Here is a 27,973-nt window from a genome sequence, read left to right as displayed (position 1 = left end):
GTAGCTGAGTGGTACATGTGTTTGTTGTCTACCGAAAATACCAGCAACATCAATCGATAAAGCACTTCAATTAATTATCAGCTGACAAGTTATTGAAGTGCGCTGATGTCGTTCTTCCTCTGATAGCGATGTCGCTGGGAGCACCCGATCAATGTTATCTAAATTATTGGTTTATTGGGATGTTAGAGGACGATTAGTAGTACATATCACATGAGGCAATGTTCTTGCATTGGAGCCTTATCTATAATGTGACACCTATTGGCGTCCTATCACTGCTACCAAGGCAGCTATCAGTAATGAGAGGCAGACGGATAGTGAACCTGCGCTACCGTCGTCGTCCTCGTCGGTAGGAGGCTTGATGGGTTCGTAATACTCTCCAATGCCACTTGCGTAAGCCATTAAGTGCGGAAGCGTACTCTGTTCGTAGTTTCCGACGAAGATATGCGACAGAGGTCCGGAGGTGTAAACGCTCACGTCTTCGCCGCCGTGAGCTTCCGAGCTTAATGGTGCCGTCGCTAGATAGCGCTGATTCATTTGGGTAAAGTCGACGTTGGTAATGTCGATTCGCTCGGCCAAATTATCTGATTTGTAAGTATCGGCATAACCGGGGCCGTTAGCGTAGCTGAGTGTGGTGTAGGGGAGGCCGTCTCTCTCGCTGATATCTGCGATACCCAGGATATCTTGGCCGCGTTTCTGTGAAATCAAGGTTTTGGTTAATGGGATGTCACCGAAAATGATACAATTACTTACTGTATAACCATTATAGGTCATGGTATGGCTATGGTCCGAGCTGACTACAATCAACGTATCTTCTTCGCTGGTTAGCTTTCTGGCCCTCTCGATTGCTTTGGAGAATTCTGCGGTTTCATCCAAAGCAATTCGAGCACGAGTATCGTGGTGAGCCAAATCAATCAAACCGCCTTCGACAAACAGTATGTATCCTTCTTCACTTTTCTGGAGCATTTTGATGGCGATTTCAGTCAATTCTGAAAGACTTGGTTCCATGTCCATAGCATTTTGCTGTTGCACCTGGAGGTTGTATTTCAAGTGACTTGCTTCAAATAGCCCTAGAAGGTAGTCGGTTTTATCCAAATTGATTTCCATCAACTGCTTCCGATTCCACACGTACGATGCATTTCCCATATCTTTATGAACAACGGACCATTCATCGATAAGGTTTCTTCCATCCGTTCTGTAGCCTTTGGATCCCTCTTCGTCATTTACTTCTGTGGGAAGGAAGTTCCGTCTTCCACCACCGAGAATCACTTTGTAATTCTTAGGCACATCGTTGTATACCATCTGCCTTGCAATATCAATTGTTTTCTCCGGGTCACACTTGTCGGAAACCACTTCCGCATCATTCTCCCATCCACGAGTTGCACTCTTTGCATAACTGGCTGCCGGTGACGCATGGGTAATACGAGTATTCGTCACGATCCCTGTTGCCTTCCCGGCATCCTGAGCCCATTTCATCAGTCCATCTAACTCGGTAGCATTATTCTTCTCGTAATCACAGGTGTACCTCGAAATCGAGGCCACAATGTTCAACATTCCGTAATTGCCCTTGACTCCTGAAAAGTATGCCGTACCAGTACAAGCCGAATCGGCTACCTGCCTATTGACACAGTATGTCTTCACCTGTCCTAGGTACGGGAATTTTTCAAAAGAAAGATACTCATTTTCGTTACCCTGGTACATTCGAGTAGCTGCCACTGTTTGCGCGGACATTCCGTCACCAATGAAGAATATGATGTTTTTAGCTTTCGTTACCGATTTCTTCTGGCTTAGCTTGTTTTTCAAAGTGTTCTGGGCGCCGTCGATCCAGTATTTTGAGTGCGTCTCCTCTTCTGAAAATGCATTTTTCTGAAACTTGCTCGGCAGATGGTTCCGACTGTGGTAATGGTCCTTCTCCGGAGCTGGCTCACTGTTTTCAACTAAGACTTGAGCTTTCACAACTGCCAAAAGGCACAGCACCGCTAATGCTTTGAGTTCCATTTTGTCTTATGCTCTGACAAAATGCTACTAACTGTTAAAACCACTTATTGATCGCTTTTACCCCTGCATCTAATCTTTACAGCCGTAGATTACCTCGCAGGTGAAGTCCATCAGACATTGAACTTGTCAGATAACCGTTTGTCCCCCACGAGAAAAACGTCAATACTCAGACTTATAGCATTTTATTCACACCAATCTCAAGAATTCGACAACCACTTTGCACAGCAAAATAAAATAAAACTAATCAGTAAACCAATCAATCACCCTACCACTTCAGTTGGCCTAACAAAGCCGTCACCCCGCAAACAACCATCAGCTGGATGCACAGCGCCAGTGATGACCCAGATCCCGGTTGCCCGTCCCCATCGCCGCCATTTTCTTTGTACTTGCCAATCTTGGCCGCGTACGAAATCAGATTCGGCAGTACGTTCTGTTCCATGTTTCCCCGGAAGATATGGGCCATAGGACCACTGGCGAAAACAGCCACGTCCTCACCACCGTGTGATTCCGCATTCAGTGGAACCGTGGCCATATACAGGGTCTGGTGGTCTGTTAAGTCATATTGGCTGAAATCTACCCGTTCGGCGGGATTCCCCTCTTTGTACGTTAGGTAGTAACCTTCACCGTTGGCGTAGCTCAGGGTCGTGTAGGGAAGTCCGTCTTCGTCGCTGTAGCCTCCAATGCCAAGGATGTCGCTGCCTCGTTTCTGCAAGGACGAGAGAATGATGTTAGAAAACAGTGTTCGCATATATTCCGATCATGGTCAGATTCAATAAAAATCAAATCAATCAATTTGAACTACATTTTAAATTATGAAATGGTCTTAGAATATGGACATTGCCATTAGCGTATACAAATATTTATTAGTCAATGGTGGTGGCAAAGTTTGTAATCAACCAGCTCACGTAATATTAGTGTAAATTTCCAGTATAATTCACTATAATAATAAGTAGTCAAACGTATTCAATGAGGAAGAATCACTTGGAACGCTAGCCTGACGCTCCTAATGCACGGAACTTGCCACACTGAGGATCTTATATTGCACTAGAGGCAACACCAAGTGTCGGTTCTTGCACTCACCATCATGACACATACAGCGTATGTATGCGTGTGACAAATGTTCAGTTCTGTATACACCCCACAGTTATCCCTTGAGCTACTAAACAACTGTGCCGAGACGTCAGGGGTCAGGCTTCTGAGATATCTGCCAATTAACAAATTGCAAATGGCGCCTTTCCTCTATGTGCTTAGGCTCCTACGATTTCCGCAAAACTAAAGTTTCATGCTTCTTTAACGCTACCTGGTGGCAAAATGTAAAATCAAATGGCTCAATGAATGATAGACCTTTGTCGAAAAGGCAATCTTTCTATGTGGCCAGGCTCCTTAGATACACGCAAAACAAAAGGTTCATGCTCACCAACGCCGCATGGTGGCAAAACTTTGAATAAACTGCGATTACTTCTAGGACACCTCCAGAGATTCTTCAAGCGATTTTCCTGATATTTCATCCTTCTTTCAGAGACCCGACCGGAATCACAGAACAAGATTATAACACATTTGTAACAAAAGCTTTAAAAAATAACACAAGCTGATTTAATTTTGTTATCAAAATGGCTTTGTCCTTAACTTGTTACTTTTTTTATTACAACCATTATATTTTTTGGAGGCCTTTCTTAGCCGAGTGGTTAGAGTCCACGGCTACAAAGCAAAGCCATGCTGAAGGTGTCTGGGTTCGATTCCCGGTCGGTCCAGGATCTTTTCGTAATGGAAATTTCCTTGACTTCCCTGGGCATAGAGTATCATCGTACCTGCCACACGATATACAATGGCAAAAAAGGGCAACTTTGGCAAAGATAGCTCTCAGTTAATAACTGTGGAAGTGCTCATAAGAACACTAAGCTGAGAAGCCGGCTCTGTCCCAGTGGGGACGTTAATGCCAAAAAGAAGAATATTTTTTACAATGCATTAGTGAGTTGGTTGTAAATTACATATGAAGTTATGAACAGTAACACAAATTGCAATAATATTGTGAAATCCCTGAACACACATTCTGTAATAATTTTTGTATAATTTCAAAAGGATTTGTTATATTCTTAATTGATTTGATTTAAACTTTGATAGAATTTTTATTATTTTTACTACTAACGGTACATGTTTAATAACAACAGGTGATATAATAAAATCATATTAGAGCAACACATTCTATTATAATCTTGTTTCTTCATCAGTTATTCTTCCTGGGATACCTCCAAGGATTCTCCAGAGATTCTTCCAAAGATGCCTTCTGGAGTTCTTCAGTTAGTAACTTAGACAATATTTCAGAGATTCTTAAGGAGTTTCTCCAGAGACTCCTCCAGGGATTTCTCTAGAAAAGGATCGATCCAGGAAAATTTCTACAAGGATTTATGCACAGATGTCTTCTAGACTTTCTCCAAGTTACAGTATGACGATTTCTCCAAGGATAACTTCAGATATTTCTTCAGTGATTTCTGCAGAATCACCTCAAGTAGACTTCTCGAGATTCCTCCGGAAATTATTGTTGACATTTCCTCAAAGGATCAGTGTAGAATTCTCCCATAAATTCATCTAGGGAATTCTACAAGAAATAACTTTATGAATTCCTATAGGGATTCCTCAGACTTCTCCCAGGGATAACAATAGGAAAATCGCTTCATGAATTATTCTAAGCATCCCTGGAGAAATTCTTGCTGGAGCCAATGGAGAGTTTTCCGAGGAGTACTCTGGAGGAATTCCTGATGATATCCCTGGAATATCAAATATGCTTTTTGGCTAGGCAATTTTAATTAATTACCGGCTTTTTTATAATAAAGACTGTGTAGACGAAAAACACATTTCATAAAAATATAAAGTCGATTCCATGGGAATGGGACGGTTCATAGAGGAAACTATTATGAGATTTTTCTAAAGCATTCTTTTGAGAAATGCATGAAGAAAAAGCTGAAAAAATCTCTGCTGGAATCCTTGTTAAGATTTTTTTAGAGAAATCCCTGCATAAACTTCTGTAGGAATCTCTGAAGTACAATACTAAGTTACTTACTAAAGGACTCCTGAAGGCATCTCTGGAGAATCCTTGGAAGAATCACTGTAGAGATTCTAATGATAGAATCCGTGGAGAAACCTTTGGATGGACCTTTGGAATCCCAGGAGAAATCTCTGGAGAAATCTATTATGAGATTTTACAAAAGGAATTTATGAATTTATAAGAAATTTTTGTAGAGATTCTTTGAAGGAATTTCAAGAGAAACTCTTGGAGGAATCCCTAGAGGTTTTTTGAAGCCCAGGACGAATCCCTGGAAAAAATCTCTGAAGTACTATCTGGAGAAATCATTAGAAATATTCAAGTAGCAATTTTTCTCGTGATAACTATGAGCCGATGGAACGTTTTGAAATAGTTCGTACATACCTCTGTATTTACTTTTTAATTGATTTAGAAAAATAATTAGAGCACATTGAACCAAGACGCAGTTGCTTCCAAAACTATGGCTTTTGCTAAATATTCCTCAGATAACTCAGATAAATGTACGCATAATGGAATCAACTTTTGCAGTATACGGTGCTTACATGTGCAAATTTTCACGTATAAGATGTCGCGAAAAGGCCTTATACTTTGATATCATTATCAAAAATGACACCCTTCTTTTTGTTCTTCGACCTTTTGTCTTTCGACCTTATGTCCTTTCGACCTTTTGTCTTTCGACCTTTCGCCATAGATTCCAATGCGAGAGTATAAATTTTCTTTCAAACATATCTGTGATCTAATGCGATTTCATTTATGATAACGAATGTTGATTAATATTATACGGGACGAAACCGATATGTACAAACGATCTCTAAAAGTAGCATTTTATGCTAGGAAACCCATCAATCGGACGATTTCATCGACCGTGTAGTGCGGATGTGATGAGATTTGTATGAATAAACATATATGTATGTACGTAAACTGTAATGCGACTTCTCGTTGTCTGGGTCCACCAAGAAGAACTTTTGTTCGCCATCATGATACATTTTAGACCGGTTCCGATAGGAATACCAAAGCAATTCTTCCAGGAATCGTCCAAGGATTCTTGCCAGAAAATATTTACAGGAATTGCTTTAGAGATTTCGTTATACCTGCAGGTATGTCTCCAGTTATTCCTTCGTAGATTCCTCCAGTAAAATTTTCTTCCAAGAATTCCTCCAGGATCTGTTCCAGGAAATATTCTAGGAAAATTCCTAAGTTCCTTCTGAGATTTCTGCAGAGATTTTGCAAGCGTTTTTTCTGGTATCTTTCAGAGATTGCCTTAGATAATCATCTACAGATTCTCGCAGAGATATAGGGTGTCCCAGAAAGTATGGGCACGACTTTACAATACTGTGATTTCGAAACTAATTAAGATTTTGAATTTTTAGCAATTTTTCCCGCTACTTGTCAGTTGATGATATTACATTTTTGGAAGCTCTTCTTATCAGTTAAGCACAAATCGCGTTATTTCTGAGCAACTTTGTTGTACGAAATTTGTGCTGGGTCATAAAATACGTACAATTAAAATCTGTAAAAATGTATTTATAATTACCGATACGATAAGGATTCTATACCATTACCCGGAATACCATTACCCGGAATGCAATTTACCGGAATACCATTTACCGGAATGTACCATCACCCGGAAAAACCATTTACCGGAATGTACCATTTACCGGAATGCACCATTACCCGGAAAACCAAATTTCCCATTTTCGAAGACCTTCTTTAGTACATTTGTGTACACTATTTATTCTCTTTCATTGAGGCTGAGCACAAATTATGTCACGCTAATCATGGACATTCTTGCCTCGGTTTCCATAAACACTTTTTCAAAAGTCATCTTCAAACAGCTATGGACCAAATATGTTTTTCTTTATGCCGGCGTTACTACTCAACTAGGACAAAGCTTTTCTAGTAGCATTTCTACAGTTAACAACTGAGAGCCTATGTCAATCGACCACTTTTACATTCGTTCATAGTTTGACAAGTATGTTAGTACTCCAGCTCTGAAACTTCGTCAAGTTTGCCAACCAGAAATAATTTTGAACCGGTGGTATTCAATACAACCAACCACAGATTGATCTTTCTGAATAGCCTCACTTTGCCGCAACGAACATAAAATAGAATTATAACTAGTAGAACGCTAGTGGCGCTTTTATCACAAAATAGAATTATTTTATTATTATTAACTGTTGAAGTTTTTGATTGTATGTTTAGGGCCATGTTGTAGAGAATGCTTTATTTTGGTCGAAAAAATTGATTTGACACTTATAGACCCGGTACTCAAGCTGTCAGAGCGTGGCAAACTAGATGTTGGTCACACGAACAGTTGCGACATTAGCGTTCTACGGCTAATGCTTCTACTGAACATAACGATACCAAAATTTAATTGCACATGTCATTTATTTGCGATTAAATTAGAAAAGAATCGCCTGCTATGGTGCAGAGCTACTTGGGCACTTCCATGATTCACTTTGACATGGGAGGGAGGTTTTTCTCGATAGAATTATCTGATATTTTGCAAAAAGAAGCACTACAGTCCGACGCACATTGTGGCCAAATATGAATTAAGTAGCTTTCGAAAAACCCCACTGCCGAAGTGAATCATAAATGTCAAGAATAGGATCCGGCTACGAAAAACTATGTCTTCAAATTTGGGCTATAAAACTAAACATTACAGGCAAGGATAAAAATAATGAAAAGAATTTTTTGTGTTATATATATATGATGTCAAATATTAACGAGGTCAATATAAATCGAAAAAAATGTTTATCAATTAAGGGTGCATTGGAGTAAATGGAACATCCCAGCATTTGAAAATGTTTGGATTTATGATAGTTTGCTTGTCCTCTTCAGTTAAAACAGTTTATAATCCAATTTATATATTGCATCAAAAAATTAAAAAAAAACTGTGCAGCACAGTGCAATTCTCATTTTAGCTTTAAAATTCCTCCAAATCAACACGATTTTTTAAGCGAATTCGACAAAAAATCGACGTGATTTCGTTGTTGAGTCGTTGCAAGCACTCTTATATGGAACCATCTAGACTGACACGACGAAAATCGCTGCGAAATTGCGTCGCTGTGGGTTAGACACGCTCATCAAACTGTGCATGCAGCGCATGTCGCTGTCGCCATAAAAAAAACGCCTTGATTTAGGGGAGTCTTTAGGTTTGAGGAAATCTAAAAAATCAAGACGAAACTAAGAGTGCCTTGGTGATCGAGAGTAGAAACACTTTACGCCATTGTGACGTCCATCTCTGGATTCCGAGATATTGAACCTCAATAGATCTACTTTTCCTTTGAATTTCCTTGATTGCGCTATTTTTCTACGAATGTCATAACTCTGAACCCCGAATCCAGTATAATATACTAGAAAGAATAGTACACCCAAAATAATTCGGATGGCGGATTTCCCTCCTAGCGTATTAGGTGCTAAATCCACCTATTGATGGTAAGATTCGCCTCCTAAGCGTAGACGGGCAAACCCGTCAATTGAAATCGAGCACATTGGACTTGAAAATTCGAGCAATCTAAATGTTTACGCCCGACCCACACAATTGCACAACCAATCCGAAGCCGAATGATGGCATCGGAAACGCACACTTAGGCAAATGGTCACGCGGCAAATGGATGGTGGACATGTCAGAGGAATGGAATGAATATTGCAATATAAAACGCTTTATATATTGCTTTTGTCACTTCTCCCATCAATCCGTTGATAGGTTCGTGGAGTTAGTACTGGTTTATGAATCGGGAGGTCCTTGGTTCGATTCTGAATAAGCGCGAGTTATATATTTTGTTTTTTTTTTAGGTTCTTCAGGCAAATTTATGAAATTCAACCCGATTTCTTGTGGCGAATTATCATAATAGATTCCGGTCCCCTGTATTTTAATCATTTTGCTTGAGTGACTATCGAAATAAGGTACCGTGTGACAAATGGGTAAAGGAAATCGTATAGAGAGGGTTCTTAAAAAAAATAAAATTAATAAGATCTACTATATTTTTCAGATTGTTTCCTACTAAATCTATGCTATATTTAAATTTAATGTTTGTGCCAAAGTTCAAGGTAAATATTGAAAATTTTGGAAACTAGTGGGACAAGTGAAAATATTGTCGTTTTAAATGACTGAACTGAAACTAAAAAAATAACAGTCAGATCTGTGTTTTCAAATGGCCTCATTTGTTAGTGTATGAATACACAAAAAATCACACATAAATAATAAACATTTTGTTCTTTTTAAAACAATTTTCTTGAGTAAAGTTATTTATTTAGCAACAATGTTACTTTTATCAAAAGTAATAACATCATCGAAAATCAAACACCATTCTATTTTACCGATTTTCTACTACTCATTTTATATAAAGTTAAGTTATCTCTTTTCTAAGTAATGTATTTATTGCCTTTATCGAGTGGATTTAACCCGGTCAAAAGTGTCAACATTCTTGTACCTACTGAATAAGTCATTATTTGAACCTAGTATCCAAATTCATGCGTCATCCATTGAAGCCATTCAGAACATTACGATGTACATGTTTTTTTAATTTCTTTATTAGTATCATTCCAAACATTACATTCATTTCTTATATCTAGGTGATCTGTGTTAGACAACACTATCATCCTAATTTGGTAAAACAAATTTAAGATTTTATTAACATTTTGTTAACAACATACTACATCTCCCTGGCTCTTCACCCGAAAGGCTTTGGGGTTTCACATATTTCGACATGTTGAATCCAACAAAAATAGTCCGGTTGAAAACCCCGTGTAACACATCGTGACCTTCCCTTGTTAGCTACCCCATATACCCGATTGCCCCAAGGCTCCGCCACAAGAAATTTGCCTTAGACACCAAAATATGAAAAACAAAAAAATAATAACAGTAACTGGATTCGAAACCGCAACCTTCGGATCCTTAAACATAAACCCACACTACTCGCCTATCACAGTTTCTCATGTATGGTGTACTCTACATCACACAACATGGAACCATCTTGTCACGGAGGACAACCTGCAAGAGGAGCAAAATACAACACCCGTTGGACAGCCAAGTGCGAGAAGGGGTGAGATGATATGTTCTATAAATATATTTAAAGTACCAACGCGGTGCTGCGGGAACTTCTTACTTATACCAGAGTCAAAATCTATATGTTTGTATATCTTTATTATCGGCAATGACTTATACATTTGCAGTGGAAATAGAATTTCATGCCGTGCGTGTTGGATTGGGTAATATATTAGGGAGAAACAAATAAACACACTTGACTATAACAGTCGGGCGCTTTATAAGCAGAATTTTATCGTTGACGTTTGCTGATTGATTTACTTTTCATTTATTTACATTTCGGTCTCCTATTACTCGCATGGTTGGGGACGGTATGAGACTCCTCGAAGTAGGAGACCCAGGGTTTGTGGGATTCGATTCATTTGACGATGTAATATTGTAATCAAACATCTAAGTGTGCATTCAGCAAACTGGATTACCGTAATTCTTTTAACAATTACTTATCAAAATAGAGGCCGTTGATAAACTATGTTATCATTTAGCGGGGAGGGGGTATCTAGCCAAAGACCACCGTCCACCCATTTGTGTTTCAAAGAAAATTCCACCATCAACTAAACCTGAAAGGTTTCATTAGCAGTCGGATGGTTCAAATTAAAAAAAAAAGTTTTAAAATTCAATATTTCATATCTTCTTTACCAACAACGATTAGAAGACGATTAAGATTTCTATGGAAATTACTATGACAAAATTTGAAAAAAAAAAAATGTTCCCCATATGTTAGTACTGTAATGTTAATACAAAATTATCTCTAAGTGAAAACTAATTCCTCAAACAATAATAAGGAACACTGCAGTAGAAACAAATCTTTTTGAAGCTAATTTTGTTAGGGATTTTTGCAGAAGTTTGTCACACTATAATCTCACATTTCGCTTAATAATAGCAAACCAATTCATAAATATCTCTTCTCCCATTTTTCAAATTTCTGTTTCATTCATGAACAAATGAAACACATGATCATTGGGCGAGCGGGGGGTTATTCGTCAAAACCACACAAAAGCACGAGGGGGGAGGAGGTGACTGAAAAGTCAGGAAAAATGTTCACGTGGTTTATGGACGACCCCTAAGAAAGATATGGGGATTGGAATTTCAAACTTTTTTTAAATTTAAAACCGCTCTTATTAGCAGTCATTTACATTTACCGTTATATTTTTTGTTTGTAAAGAAGATGCAATAGTACCTAACTGGAATTTACAGAAATTACAATAAGGTTTAATTATCGCACTCAACATTTTACACCAAAGCCAGATTTTCCATATTTTTGGAATTGATATACATAAATAATAATTCTCAAAAAACTTATGTGCACAACATAATCGCAAAATAATGGTGAACGCGTCACGAAGTGATTTCTTCAACCCTTAAGTGGATTTTTTGGTGTTGGTGTTCGTTCAGAGGTTTGCCAAGCCGCATAACTATATAAAACTCGTGAAGATCTTTTCCGAACAATATTTTTTCTACATCCCAGAAAATTTATCTATAATAATAATGCTCAACATATTGTTGATTTAAAGTCATGCTTTAGAGCATTCATGATGTCAAAACTATGTATCATTGCTTGACAGTTATCGAATGAGTGCAATAAAACTTATTTTAATCTTCATTTTATTATGCATATAAAAATAAACACACATTGTTTGAAAATGTATTGGAAAATATGAAGTTGGTGCAGTCCCATATTGAAAAATAAAGGCATACCGTCAAACGGGGTATCTTGTAGAGTTTCCAATTTTCCCGGGATTTGACTTCCCGGGAAACGGGAATGAAAATTTTCATTTCCCGGGAATTCCCGGGATCCCGGGAAATTCTTGAAAACCATGAAAATCAAGCTTTGATGGGCTGTTTTTGAATTATAATTCATGCATATGTATATTAAATTTAAGCAAAAATCCATGTGGAGTTCATTCTAGACAAATCGTAAAAAGTTCAAATAATATTTGCCAACATTAAATCAGTCTGTTCGAACATTAAATAAAAAACCAACTAGTCTTTCGTTGAAAATTGAGACTGTTACACAGCTTAACAAAAATGACATTTTTGCGTGTCTCAAACATTAAATTATGTGTCTCTAGTAGATTAGGGGTCGCTGAATCTAATGCCGTTCTTATATATGTCCCTGCACGTCACAAATTTTAACTACACTTCGCCAAAGTTGTATAAAACACTGATTTAATTGATGTTTCCATGAAATTAAAGATATGAGTCATCAAACTTTTTTGTGATCTAGTTTAGCAAGCATGCATATTTCATATTTCATTTCAGATATAATTATATTAAAACTGCGCGATAAAATTTAGATTAAATCGATTTTTTCAACATGCTTGGAGTCTCTATACAAAACTCTTCGTATCTCTTATATGGTAAAATACAATACTTTTCTTGCATGCAAGTTGGCTGATAAAGTCAAATTTTGCATTTTCAACAGCCAATATTTCAAAAACTAGACGTGCTATAATATTTTTGAAAACGGCAATGGATTCACAAACCCTTAATTAAGTAAATATCCTTTAAGTTGTGTAGTACATAAACATTCTTATCACAAAAAAAAAAATGGTTAGAAGCATATGCATTTTTCGATAACTATTACGATTGCGGGGCCTTCCCTAGCCGAGTGGTTAGAGTCCGCGGCTACAAAGCAAAGCCATACTGAAGGTGTCTGGGTTCGATTCGGTTCAGGATCTTTTCGTAATGGAAATTTCCCTGGGCATAAAGTATCATCGTACCTGTCACACGATATACGAATTTGGCAAAGAAAGCTCTCAGTTAATAACTGTGGAAGTACTCATAATCTAAGCAACACATAACACTTAGCTGAGAAGCCGGCTCTGTCCCGGTGGGAAAGTGATGCCCAAAAGAAGAGTAAATTGAACGATGTTTTTATTTTAATATAGATGATCAATTCATCATTGAAATAGAGCTTCCCGGGAAATACGGGAATCCCGGGAAGCCGAAAATAATTTCCCGGGAAACGGGAATCCCGGGAAATCTCATTTCCCGGGAAATGTTCCCGGGATTGAAAACTCTAGTATCTTGCAACAGGGGTGAAACTTGCAACACTTCGACATGTAACCGAATAGTCGTTTCGTTCAGCATTGAGTTGAATTATTATGATTTATTCCGCCGTTTATTGACCTTAGGTATACAACAGAAGGTTTTGACAAGGGTTTGGGTATCGTTTCTTTTTTGGTGAGTTTGCTGGAGGTGAAAATCATATTAAAATGTGGATTGTATAAAACTTATCTTGAAAAACGTTCTTCGTACCACACAAACGGTAGAAATATGTCATTCGAGGCATTTGCTATCAGTTACGGTACTTAGTAGTGTACAAATTGACAACATAAAAGTTTTGATAATTTTTTGCTTAAACATTATAAAAATTCAAAAACGTTTTTGACTACCCTTGTGGGGTAACTTGCAACAGTAACATGAAAAGGCAAAATTGAACATATATTTGTACAGTAACATTGAAATGTTTGTACCTCAATCAATTCAATCCACTGTTTGTATAAATTTTTGAAAAATTTAAATAAATCGTATTATTATTAGAATTAGTCTTATTTTTTTCATAAAAATAAAGAATAATTTAGAAAATCTGCAAAAAAAAAATAACTTACAGATCCCTCATTGGGAACTCTCTAGATGAAATATGATGAAAGTTATGTCAAACCAATTTTACATATCAATATGTTATACGTTGCTTTGATTTAAATATGTCTAAAAAATAAGTTATGTGTAGTAAAGCCTAAAATACCATTGTATTTGTAAAAAAGTTGCATTAAAACGTTTTGATGGCTTTCCAATAACTGTCAAGACTTATAATATGCTAGAATTTTCCAGTGTGGACACCCTATGCAATGCCAATGAAGATTTTAATCAAATTGATCCAATACTCATAATACAATCGATAATAATGATTTTTCTATGAGAAAAGCAGCCTGTTTCTGATAATTATCATGCTTTTACTGTAGAAAATTATTGAATGGCCATAATAACGCAATATAGGATAAATTTTTAAAAGTGTACTTCAGGTACCATTTTGTGTTGCATGTTACCCCACATCAGGGGTAGCATAAAAAATGCATATTTTTCGTCTCTCCTGATTCCAGAAAACTAAATACTGATAAAATAATTACCGCGTGGTATTCTTTACGTAGCAATTAGGGTACCAGATGGTTTTTGTTTCATCTGAATTCTCAATTTTTTCGTCCATATAGCTTTGAAGTTGAAAATTGTTGCAAGTTACCCCGTTTGACGGTACCAATCTCCATATGAACTTTTAATTTAAATTACAGCTGCAAACGTGAATTGTGGTCAAGTTTATTATTTTTTGCTGATCATTAGAAGCAAAATTAGTAAGCTATGCGGTTGTGTTAAATATGTCAGGAAGAAATGTAAGGGGTCATCCATAAATGACGTAGCTATTTAGGGGGGAGGGGGATCTTTACGGGGCCCATATAGCCGTAGTGGTAAACGCGGAGCTATTCAGCATGATCAAGCTGAGGGTCGTGGGTTCGAATCCCACCGGTCGAGGATCTTTTCGGGTTGGAAATTTTCTCGACTTCCCAGAGCATAGAGTATCTTCGTTCCTGCCACACGATATACGCAAGCAAAAATGGTCATTGGCACAGTAAGCTTTCAGTTAATAACTGTTGAAGTGCTCATAAGAACACTGAGATGCAGGCTCTGTCCTCTGTTTTGTTTGACTTATAAACTTGGTTTATAAAATGATGATTCAGCTTCAAAACATTCATCAAAATTGAAAAGAAATCTGAGAAATTTTAGATTTTCTTGATAAATGCAATCAAACAGATTTTTCAAAGCTTTAAATGGTTATGTAAATATTATATTATATTCGTGTCTTAATTGATAAATTTATAAATAAACAAAATCAAAGTTTAATAAATAAATTAAAAATCAATGCTTTAACTACTTGGAGTACATTGTTTTCTTATTTGTTAACAAGTCATAAAGTCAGCCGTTTTCAAGACAATAAAATATGCTCTTTTCTGCAAATATTACATTAAACAAGATATTTATACCGTGATGTTGCAGGAGATCTCACTCAATCAACTCATCGATTTGTTTTGATGTATCAATGCTCTTGATGGAATAGCCTGAATATTAATGAGGACAACAGATTCGAGTGATATCGAAATTGCCCTATCATTCAATTTTATTGATAACTTGGTAATTTGATAATTTTTTATTATTTAACTGTTTCATTATAGGTTGTGTAGGTTTATTTTATTATGAAGAATGATAATGAAGTTCAGCTGAAATATTAATAGAGATAAATAATTTGTATAATAATCGCTAAAATTTTCTAAACATTCCAAATATATCAAGTGTAATCTTTTCTATATCTGGCCACTGATTGCCAAATGGATTTGAATTTGGATAATAATTCATTTCGAATTAATATATTGTATTGTTCATTTTCATTGAAATCTATTTCCTAACAAAGAATAATTAAAAAAAAACAATCCTTTAATAACGAAATTTTTGTCCTAACTAAAAATAAACTAAAAATATATTGTACCCTAACTCAACAATAACGAGCTTCATCAATCCAATCAATTTTTTTTTCACATTTTCTATAGTAAACTTGTTTGGCTTCGTGACAACAGCAAAAGTAATACAATTTAGCCTATATGAAACTAGATACCAAAATTATGTAACAGGAACTGTGTTTATTTGAAACTGTTTTCCAAATTACTTTCGAGCGCTACTGTATATCATACTGTTAGATTAGATTATCCTTACATTCTAGCCAGTAATTAATATCAAATTTTGTATTGAACTTCTGAATTCTAATTTTTTGTTTCAACCCAATCACTGAGGAAAATTAATAAAAAATGCAAAGGGGGGGCCTTCCTTAGCCGAGTGGTTAGAGTCCGCGGCTACAAAGCAAAGCCATGCTGAAGGTGTCTGGGTTCGATTCCCGGTCGGTCCAGGATCTTTTCGGGTTGGAAATTTTCTCGACTTCCCTGGGCATTGAGTATCATCGTACCTGCCACACGATATACGAATGCGAAAATGGCAACTTTGGCATAGAAATCTCTCAGTTAATAACTGTGGAAGTGCTCATAAGAACACTAAGCTGAGAAGCAGGCTCTGTCCCAGTGAGGACGTCAATGCCAAGAAGAAGAAGAAGAAGAAGAAGAAGAAGGGGGGGGGGGTGCTTGATATGCTACGTATTTTCCAAGGGGAAGTATCAGCATTTGTGACGAAACGGTACGAGATGGAAGGGGGGTGTAAAAAATCAGTGAAAAATGCTACGTTATTTATGGACGGCCCCTAATAGAAAATTATAAACATTGGTATGAAAGAAAAACTTCAAAGTTTGAGCGCTATTTTCTCAGTGCCTACTTTTTTCAATATGGGCCTTTATGGACAGCATAAGTTGTTCTTAGAAAAACTTTCTTATCGGAAATGTCTCTGAAATTTTGTCCTGAACAACTAATTCTTATCACAATTCATAGATAGTCAAAATTAAAAATGATAAAGAAAAGATTATTGCGTTATATAAAAATGAAATTTTGTTTTCATATTTTTCATGATAAAAAAAATCAGTATATATGTTCTCTTGACTTCTCCAAACGGTTTACTACAATCTCCCCACTGAACGTTCTGTTCTAAAATCAACATATCGGTGCCATAATTCTTAAAATAAATTGCTTGCAAAAACTAATAGCCAATTTGCAGAAGTTGTTCTTGAGTCAAAATGATCGATTAATCTATAAAAAACTCTTTTACTATTATACTAAAACCAAGGTTAAAATTTAATCCCATATATGGGGCACGGTTTTTTATAATCGGCTCATTCTGGGTAGCATTCATCAGCATTGGATCGATATTTTTTATCAATGTGAAAGTAGAACCGTGATCTTGTTTTTTTTTGAATAGCACCAGCAAAAGATTCCACAGAGTTTTCATGTTTTAAAGACTATTCATTTATTATTTTTTATAAAGAGGACACCTTGTTTATGCTATATCTTTTTTATCATGTACATAAAATCCCAGAGTTTTCTGTCTGTCAGTAACGCTTTGAAAGGTTTCATTGAGCAACATACAACAGCAATTTAAGAGCACAACAACAGTCAAATTAAGAGCACTGCAAAAGTCCATTTGAATGTAACAACATTACAATAGGGTCCTAAAGCCCTGTCCCAATTTTAGTGCCAAACGCTTACGTTCAGGCCAAAAACACATGTTTACTCAATTTTTTAATGTTTTTCATTTGTTTAAGTACAAAAAACATTTTTTTATGTTTTTATAGATTTTGTCACACTCCTTGATTTGAACTCAAATTTCGGGTGTATTTTGTTTTCCGTGTCCCTTCCGAAATGTCAGATAGCAACAACCCCAGTGTTAAAACTAAAACCCCTGTGATATTTTTGTCGACTAAGCGAACGTCAAACATGATCTCAAGTGTCAAGGTTCATTCATGGATCCAATTTTGAAATTAAAGTTTAAATATGATATATCCGTTATTTGAGCGAGAAAAATTGCTAAAGTAGTTGCAGTAATATGATCTTTCGTGTTATTAAATGAAAACAAGATTAAATTAACCATTTTAGGACCCTATTGCAAATTGTGGAGCACTATAACAGCTATTGCACAGGGTGTTCTAGAGTTTTCCGGAGCTTTGTCCTTCCTAATTCGTATAAAAGTCACGATCTTTTTATCATTGTAGTTTTCCGGTTTTATGAACTTGGACGGTAATCAAAATGTAAACAAACCAACTTTATGCTGTTCGACCGCACTTAAATTCCGATGCAAGTTGAAAATGTGATTCATTAGGGGTTTCGTCATTTCAATATAAGGTTCAAAAACAAATAAGATATTTGCAAAGGAAAGATAAACATGATTGTGGGCCGAATATTCTAGTTTTTTTTTATTTACACAACCTTCTTGAGTCGATGTTCCATGGTTCGATATCGACTTATGAAGGCAAAATAAAAATATTTTTTTATGGTAACTATAATGGTCCCCTAAAAGAGCTTTCCAAAGCATTCCTGTTCGATGACTCGATATATTCATTAGTCGATAGTCCCCTAATTACAATTCGATTCGTTGTATATCGTTGACGATCGCCATCGCAGCACAAAGATCTATACAGAAATTGTAGCACTGGTTAATCGGGATTCTAGAATATTCTAGAATTTTCAGTCAGATTCTTCTCTCTAATTTATAGAAGCTTCTGGAACTTTTGAAATATTCCCAACAGCATTTAAGGCTGTAATTATTTCAGATCAGAATAACGGCCTATAACAATGGAGCATAAATTTGGGCTATTTTGCGTTCATAAATATCATGCGTGTCTCAGCTTATTATTCATACACCAATGGCATATTATTCAACAGAGAAATTTCTCTGTCCATGTTATCATTTTGCAATAGAACATAAACATTATTAATCTTTGAAAGAGGTTTTTGCTTGAAAATTCTTATGGAACGTGACTAGCCACGCTGGGTTAGCTAGTTTATCAATGAAATCATAATCGGTTTTCTGTGCATCGTAATACTATTATTTTCCTCTTATATGGAAATATAAGATCTTACAAAGAAGAACAAAGAAGTTTCGACAAAAACTTCCTATAAAAGATGTTCTTCAAACTTAAACAATATTTTTCACATACCAAAAATCCGAATTTTTATGAATGAATTGTGTTTTGGTATACTCAACTATTATACTTGGCTCCAGACCTACCAATCTTTGACCATTCTAAACATTGTTCCTTTTTCGTGTGAATTATAATTATTTTGATGTCTTTTTTGTTATAACACCATCGTGCAATAACATAATAGTCTAACGATACTGTATACAGAAAACCGATTACGATTCTATTGATATATTATAAAGATATAGCATGCACAAGGTGTCCACTTTATAAAATGAACAGTCCTTAAGTAAGTTCTACAATAGAGAATGTGGCTACTCTGGTAGGTGATAAATTATTATGAATATACATTAAACTTGTTCAACATACGATGATTAACGCTTTAAAGGAGACTTGACTGTATATCTTTATTTTGCTGGGGATAACACATATTCACATGTTTATCAACAGCATGAGCAATCATGCATATGAAACGTAAAACCACATCGACTTTGGTTACTCTTCACTTCAGTTGTAAGTTTGGAGCAGTAGATACACAGTGTGCTAGTCGATCCGATGATCATGGTTCGAATCTGGTTTGCACCCTCTCGGTTTTTTGCGTATTTACATACTTCCAATACATGCACTTAAAAGAGGCATATGTGTGGAAGTTTTATTTTTTAATACATGTGTTGGTGATGCACGCACATGAAAAAAGAATACACATGCGACATCAACCAGGATCGATCCATGGTCATGAGCGTGAGAACCAAATACTATACCACAACACTAAACCCGCTTGTTGGTATGCGTGGTTCAAAAAGCATATGCAGTTGTACTTCCCCATTTGTACCGTAAAAACTGCTCGACTCAATGACCGGATTATCTGCCTATCAATAGACGCTCAAAAACGTCATGTCGCTCAGAAGAACACTTTTCCGCCATCAATAGACGCAGAAAACGCCTATAATGACGGTTTCAACTTTTGGGTGTAGAAAAAAAGGATATACGAAGGATTTGCATTTGGTTGATTGACGTTTACAGAAACAATATTCGGTGAATTGACACTCGCCGAAAAGTAGCACAACCAATCGTGCTAAAAATTCTAAACATTGCTTATTTATTAACATTTGGACACTTGGAGAACCTTCTAAACGGTCGAATGTCGAAAATAAAGTTACATAGTTGTAGCCAAATTTAGCCAGTTCAGCTGAAAGATAAGCTGAAAGAACAGCTTATTTTTAAAAGAAGGGTGAATCATCTGTGATCATGTGAAGATGGTGCATATTGACATGATCAAGTACGAAGTATCTTAGACTCCTCTTCAATGCTTATGTTTTTGAAGGAAGAACATCCCCTGTTCATTATCGTTGGTGATCATTTAAAATATTTCAAGTCAAAATACTGACCTGAAGTACCGTAAAACGGTTAAAAGGACGTTAATGAAAAAGGCGAGAAATAGAGAAATAATTTTCCAGTAAATGGTCCTTCCGGGTAATGGTTTTCCGGTAAATGGTTCATTCCGGTAAATTGTTTTCCGGGTAATGGTCTTCCGGTAAATTGCATTCCGGGTAATGGTTTTCCGGGTAATATCGGAGAACCTACGATAAGTGATCAGACTATCACTAATTTTATTGGAAACTATAAACTTAAATATATGAGAAAACTTAAATTAATAGAAACTAAAAATACGATTTCAGCTGTATTCGATTTTTGAAAGGGTCAAAACCAAGTCCGTAAATAAACAATAAAACATATAAAAATCTAAAATTTTTGTTGTCTATCCACAAGTATAGTATTTGACATAAGTAAATGTGAATTATGATAATTATATTTATATTGAAAATACCTGAAAAGCTATGATTTCGTGAAATTATCATATATGGAGATAAAAACAAACGATATTTTAGAATTTCACTATTTTTTCAATTGTTTAGCAAAACCAATTGAAATTTACAACAAACATTCTTGTGGAACGTCTAACATACAATGTACTTGAGCTCACCACATCGATTCTACCCCATTACCCCGAATTTCCCCGAATGCCATTATCCCGAATTTCATTACCCCGAATGTACCATAACGCCGAATTCCATCATCCCGAATGCTTCTTCTTCTTCTTGGCATTAACGTCCCCACTGGGACAGAGCCTGCTTCTCAGCTTAGTGTTATTATGAGCACTTCCACAGTTATTAACTGAGAGCTTTCTTTGCCTAAGTTGCCATTTTCGCATTCGTATATCGTGTGGCAGGTACGATTATACTCTATGCCCAGGGAAGTCAAGGAAATTTCCATTACGAAAAGATCCTGGACCGACCGGGAATTGAACCCAGACACCTTCAGCATGGCTTTGCTTTGTAGCCGCGGACTCTAACCACTCGGCTAAGGAAGGCCCCCCATCCCGAATGCTATTTCCTTGATTTTACAATTATCTTGACATGATGATATTGATGACATTTCCCCATCATATTGGAATTCGGGGTAATTTCATTCGGGGTGATGGGTCGTTCGAGGTTTTGGAATTCGGGGTAATGGGATACAATCCACCACATCGAATGATTTTGAAAAAATCAATCTTTATTAGTGAAGTTCCAACAAAACACAAAAGTAGGGTCTGTGCTGGCTAGATAAGAAATGATTTTGTAAAATCAAAAGTTTTAATGTAAAAGTTTTTTTTTCAAACAAAATTTTCTTAGGCAGCATTTAAAATGCCCTAATGTAAGATACAAAAATAAAAAAATATTTATTTGTGTGAAAAAATATTGTGATTCTCGTTATCAAAGTCGTGCCCATACTTTCTGGGACACCCTATATTATTAATACTTTCTCCAGGGACACTAGGACATTTTTTTTTCAAGCAATACTTAAGATATTTCTTTAGTGATTTCTCCTGAATTTTCTCCGAGGATTCCTCCACGGACATATAAAAATATATCCTCTAGTAGTCCTCTCGAGATTCGTCCAGGAATTATTTTTCTTCCAGAATTCCTCCACGGATCGCTCCAGGGATTCTATCAATAATTCCTCCAGGTAGTTTACAACTCATAAATTCCTCAAGAATTTCTTTCAGAAACAGTACCAGAGTTTACAAGTGCGAGAAATCGCTTGAAGAGTCTCTGGAGGTGTCCTAGAATTAATCTCTGCAATAGATACTGGAAAAGTTCCCTGAGGCATCCTTAGAGAAATTCCTGGAGAAATCTTAGAAAAGATTTTACTGGAGGAAACTCTTTCAGAAATTCCTGGCGCAATCGCTAGAGAAATCTTTGGAGCCCTGGAGCCCAGATAGCCGTAGCGGTAAACAAGCTGCTATTCAGCAAGACCAAGCTATACCATTTAATTCCACTAGAGTTTGTATCCTTTGACAGATACGCGTATTTCGACCTCAACTGTAAGGCCGTCTTCAGTGTCGTATACTGAAGTCGAGTCTAGTACACGACACTGAAGACGGCCTTACAGTTGAGTCGAAATACGCGTATCTGTCAAAGGATACAAACTCTAGTGGAATTAAATGGTATAGTACTAAATTTGGTTTTTCATCTACTTATAGATATTCAACTAAACAATTCGAAAATTTATTATAAGACCAAGCTGATGGTCGTGTGTTCGAATTCTACCGGTCTAGGACCTTTTACTAAAGGAAAATTACTCGTCTTTTCAGGGCATGGGATAACGTCGTGCTTGCCACACGAAATACATATGCAAAAATGATTAGTAGGCAAAATTTTGATTCCTGTCAAAAGTTATAATTCGTCAGCGATAAAATGTTTTTTAACTTATAGGTAAAAAGCATGAATTATCACTTATCCTTATACAGTCAACTCTCCCTTACTTAATTTTTCGTATCTCAATATCGAGTTAGAGAACCATAAAAAATGGTTTCCATGGCTACCACGATGGTTTCTTTGGATCGCAACTGAGAGAGAGGAGACAGCTCACTGACGGTTTACATGTTTTCTAGCCTTTTTCGGCTTCTTCGTTTAATTCTTGTGTGATGCACAACGGTCAGATGAACTTAATTTGGTCAAAATCATATCCACTTCTTGTTCACTACAAACAAGAATATGAATATATATATAAATCAATAGCAGTTTGTCAACACACAACTGTATTTAGGCATTCGATTCTGAAAATGTGAAATCGTCAAAAAACACCTGAAAATTTCAATTACGTTCACTTGAATTTTGACGGGTTCTCACGCTCAGCCCTTCGAATGTGCAGGTTTTCAGTGACAGTTGGTCACAGGTTCCCTTGACTTTTGGGAGCTCGCAATCTAAGCAAGCTGTCTCCTCTCTCTCAGGATCGCAGTTGCACTGGTTAAGTGTTCTGTAACTTGATACCTTCCCATTCGATGGTCCCTCTTATATCAAGTTATGGAGAAAAGACTATTTTATCATTTTTTTTCTAATTTGACCGGAACGGAAATTGTATTCGAATATAATAATTCTATGTTTGGGAGTGCCATATAGCCTTAGCAGTAATCGCGCTGCTTTTCAGCAAGACCAAGCTGAGGGGCAAGGGTTCGAATTTCACCGATCAAAGATCTTTTTGGATTGGAAATGCTCTCGACTTACCAGAGGATAGAGTATTTTCGTACCTGCCACACGATAAATTTTCGTAAGAGCACTAAGCTGAGAAGCAGGCTTTATCCTGGTTGGGACCTATCGCCACTAACAAAAATCAGAATTTTATACTTGATTTCTAACTTGGTGTCTATTTAGATCTGGATAAATAATCATGATTTTTGAGCTGTCGCATGATGGAACTGTATGATAGTCTGAAAATGTTCTCATCTTACCTTACTGGAACCGGTTCCGGAATACTCCGACCAAATACGGCAACATCTAATTGTCGAGAGCGTTTCAAAGTCATAGGTCCTTTTTGAACCTTAATGCATAATGTGTCAATAATTTTTGTAGCGCCTTTTCTAGAGGTGGCTGAAATCTCCTTTAAGCATCAAAACGTTCGTTTTCAGAAATCTCTTATTTTCCAAAATTTACAGCTCCTTTACCTTGCCGATTAGCCAAAAATGACCCCAATGCACAAGAAAAGTTAAGCATCTTAGCCCAAATTAATAGGAGTACCAACTGCGGCACATCAGGATTGATGCCTATAAAATCCTGATTGTGGCATGGCGACTTAACCTACTAATGGGACAAGAACCCTCCTTCTTTTTGTCCCATCATTCCCCCACCAAGAAAGGAGAATTTTTAGAGTTCAATATGTCGAAACATAAATCTAATTGAATCTGCCAGATATTCTCTGTCATCAACCATCACCTTGTGAAACGATCAAACTTTCAATGTTGTATCGTTCGAAATTTGGATTTTTGAGTTATCTAGTTGTAGCATTAAGGGGACGATGACTTTATTCGATGCATGCTGTACAAGAGGTGACTTTTCGACTATGTATTCGTAGTAGAAAGCAGCATGCTTCCTAAGGAAAACACAAAATACACCGGCGTCCTCCATGATGGGCAATCTATCACAAGGCATGTTCCGCAATCCGCGATTGTAACATTACTCTCGACCGTTTTATGTACAGTGCTGTTCTGAATAATAGCAGCGCATGTCGATTTTCATACAAAATGCTCAACTTTGACATGCTGTAGTTTTGTTCCCATTCAAGCAATTGAGCTGAAATTTTCTCCACAGAACTACAAATATGATCAATTTTGTAACTACAAAATTTCATTTTTTTCTGAGTCCCTGCCGAAAAGTGAGACACTAGGTGAAATTTTTCAAAAAAATAGCAGTTTTTCATTTTAAAATTTTTCTTCTACAAATATTTTAATCATTTTCGGTTTAGGTGTAGGTTTGTTAAGTAGGAGGAGATTGTTCGAATGGTAAGTGATATACAATTTGAACCAATAATGTCAAGCCGAAATTCAAATTTTTAAAACTGCTATTTTTTCGAAAAATTTCACCTAGTATCTCACTTTCCGGCAGGGGCTTAGAAAATTTTGAAATTTTGTGTTTACAAAATTGGGCATATTTGTAGTTCTGTGGAGAAAATTTCAACTTGATTGCTTGAAAGGGAACAAAACTACAGCATGTCAAAGTTGAGCATTTTGTATGAAAATCGACATGCGCTGCTATTATTCAGAACAGCACTGTAGATAAATGGATAGGGCTAATGATTGTCCTAACCAGTGAACCGTATAATACATTTTTGATGCTATTGTCGCATTGCTGTTACATTCACATGCAAGAGGTTTCAAAACATTCATTTGTGACATTCAGTTTGCTACTGATACATTCTTACTGCAGCCATGAATGTATTACCTGACATGGATAAGAGTAGCGTGCAATTCTTTTCAGCCTCCCATGAACGTTATGCTGTTGTGGATGACGGGAATGCGAAATGAATGTAAAAAACAATCACGACGCAGCTGCGATCGTAGTGACAACTCTTCATTCGTTTGCTTCTGATCCAAATCGCCACTTCATCACAGCTGCGTTTTCACTGCTGCACAGTGGACCTTTGCACGAGTTCACTAATTTGACATTTGAGCGGTGCCGTATTCACTAGCTACCATGGTAACGTAAATAACATGGCACCGCTCAAACGCCAACGACTGAACTCGTGCATTGGTCCATTGGAGGAGAGAGCGTTCATTGGAAGCAACAAAAAAGTGGCACAAACGGAGCACCAGGGTTTTTCTTAGGTTTGCTTCTACCCTCTTTATTCGTAGGTTTCTGCTTCGAGCCGTTCTCGCACAATGTGCTATCCATAAACAACGTGGTCATAAATGGGGGAGAAGGGCGGGGGTAGTTTGTTTGATCAATTATCACGATCGGCACATTTTTTTTTGTATAGACGAAAAACCGATCGACGAAGGAAAAGGAGTCTAAAAATAGAAGAATAACCCGTGAGTTATGGACAGCCCTCAAGCTGGTGCGGCTGGTGAAGAATGAAAAGAAAAACATATTTCAATCGGTGCACATTGTGAGTGGCACATTATGATAATACAGATTAATGTCTACTACAGTAATTTATTACAACCATGATACATTTATTGCTGACCAAAAAATAGTCACAGTCGCGCATGACTTTTATTTTCAGTAGCACATGAAAGTTTTTGTTGCATGAAAGTCATGGTAGTCTGTGTGTGATTGTCACGCTCACTACAGTTTTTGACGGTACATTTTGGTTCACTGGTCCTAACATTATCAATTTAAATAATAGCCTATTTTATAAAGAAGTTCAAATTTCTTATGAAAAGTTTAATATTAATGATTTCAACGAACTGTCAACAGTTTTACTCGTAATAAAAGCTTATGATTTAAAGAAGTAAGGATATCTAACTAAGTATCAGCAAGTATGACTTAACGAAATGCTCATAAAAACTATGCTGAATACACCAAACGCTTTACCCTTACCACTTTGTTGAAAATTCGTACACTTCTTCGTTGGATACTAAACACACAACACGTTCTAGTTTTACTGGAGTGAAAATGCAGGTAAAACGGAAAATCTCAGCTATTCGATCAAATATCAGTTGAGGTATTGATAAAAAGCATATGCTGCAACTCAGGCCTGAGTTGGTAATAAGGGCTCATTCATTTATTTCATAACGTTAAAATTGGCTATTTTGGACACCCACCCACCCCCTTGTAACGCTTTTTGTATGGATATTATTCAGTTTTTGTATGGGTCGTAACATCGTTTGGACACTCACCCACCCCCTCCAGCGTTATGAAATTTGTGAATGGGCCCTTAATGTCCGTAGCTTTGCGACAATTTCCACTGACTTTCTCATTTTTCAGCACTTAACCTTCCAGTCGTCGCGCAGTTGACCAACACCAGAAGCAATATGCTGATGCTGTGTACGGAGAGCGACGTTTTATAACAAAACTGTTAACTATTGTACAAAATACAACAGCGCGACTACTTTCACGTCTTGCAATGAATTGAAACCCTTTTAATTACAAATGCAGCTCAGAATTCACTTACCGGATATCCGTTGTAGGTCATCGTGTGGCCGTGATCCGACGACACCACAATCAAAGTGTCATCCAGTGCCGTTATATTCCTTGCCAGCTCAATGGCACGTGAAAACTCCGCCGTCTCTTCCAGTGCCAAACGCGGTCGCGAGTCATGATGTGCCATGTCGATCTTGGCACCTTCCACGAACAGGAAGTACCCTTTGTCCTTGTCCTTGGTCAACATTTTAAGAGCCGCGTCCACCATATCCGTAAGCTTCGGCTTCACGGCACCCAGCTGTTGATCGTCAATCTCTAGATTGTACAGGCTGTGGCTGCTGTCGAACAGTCCCAGAACATTCTCGATGTTGGTGACATCAATCGACTGCAGACCGGACTTGTTCCATACATAAGTTGCATTGTTGGGATGAGCCTCTTTCCACTCGTTGATAAGGTTCCGTCCATCAGCGCGAGAACCTGCTACGTTTTCATCATCCATTTGCGTCGATGGCACGAAATGCCTGCGACCCCCGCCCAAAATAACGTTGAGCCTCTTTCCAACCTCACCGTGGACCAATTGGTGAGCAACGTCTGGATATTTAGTTGCGTCACAGCCTGCGTTCGTTACGTAAGAGTCATCTTCCCAATCACGGTTCGTAATGCTAGCGTACGCTCCGGCGGGAGTGGCATGAGTGATTCTGGCGTTGGTCACTACACCCGTAGCCATGTCAGCTTCCTGTGCCCATTTGAGCAACCCAAGGAATTCGGATTCCGTACGATTGTATGTGCAGCTGTATCGCGGAACATGCGGGCCTACGTTGATCATTCCGTAGTTGGTCTTGACTCCAGAGAGGTACGCTGTGGCCGTACAAGCCGAATCCGCCACCTGACGATTCACGCAGTACGTCTTTGCGGTAGCCAGATATGGGAACTGTTCGAACGAAAGCATTTTGTTCTCGTTTCCGAGGTACATTCTGGTGGCCGCAATAGTTTGCGCGGACATTCCGTCACCGATGAAGTAAATTACGTTCTTTGCCTTGGCAATCACTGGTGCTTCCTGCAGTTTGGCTTTGAGCGTTTCTTGAGCCTTCTGGCGCCAGAAATCGGACGTAGCCTCAGCTGGATCGATTGTTGCGGCTTGACGTCCATTGATTGAGCTCGATCGTTGATGTTGATGATCATTGTCGTAGCTTCGATGGACCTCGTTGGTTGCCGCGACAGCAACCAGAAGTGCCGTGACAACTGTGATAACGGCTTTCATTTTACGCACTAATCACTGAGCACACTTGAACTTGAACGGGTCTCGTTGCCGAGAGAAGGCTCCAGTTGTTGGAACCGAACTAACCATACGACGTATTTGGGTGATG

The 27,973-nt window shown here is 37.4% G+C and overlaps 2 protein-coding genes across 3 annotated transcripts in view; one reads left to right on the top strand and one right to left on the bottom strand.

Annotated features, from left to right (window-relative positions):
* LOC5577758 (ras-related protein Rap-1b) overlaps window positions 1-27,973 on the top strand; it is a 436,890-nt gene that overhangs the window by 266,811 nt on the left and 142,106 nt on the right. The gene's annotated exons all lie outside the window — the stretch shown is intronic.
* LOC5577765 lies at window positions 149-27,973 on the bottom strand. Its single transcript, XM_001663489.2, has 4 exons — window positions 26,638-27,973; window positions 2,263-2,701; window positions 751-2,000; window positions 149-693 (listed from the first exon to the last, which is right to left on the bottom strand). Exons 1-4 carry the CDS (start codon window positions 27,865-27,867, stop codon window positions 256-258), a joined length of 3,357 nt encoding a protein of 1,118 aa, XP_001663539.2. The 5' UTR covers window positions 27,868-27,973; the 3' UTR covers window positions 149-255.

The sequence above is a fragment of the Aedes aegypti genome, chromosome 3 (assembly GCF_002204515.2).
Source record: "Aedes aegypti strain LVP_AGWG chromosome 3, AaegL5.0 Primary Assembly, whole genome shotgun sequence".
NCBI lineage: Eukaryota > Metazoa > Arthropoda > Insecta > Diptera > Culicidae > Aedes > Aedes aegypti.
The sequence above is the reverse complement of the archived record's forward strand: the minus strand, read 5'-3'. Positions and strand labels throughout refer to the sequence as shown.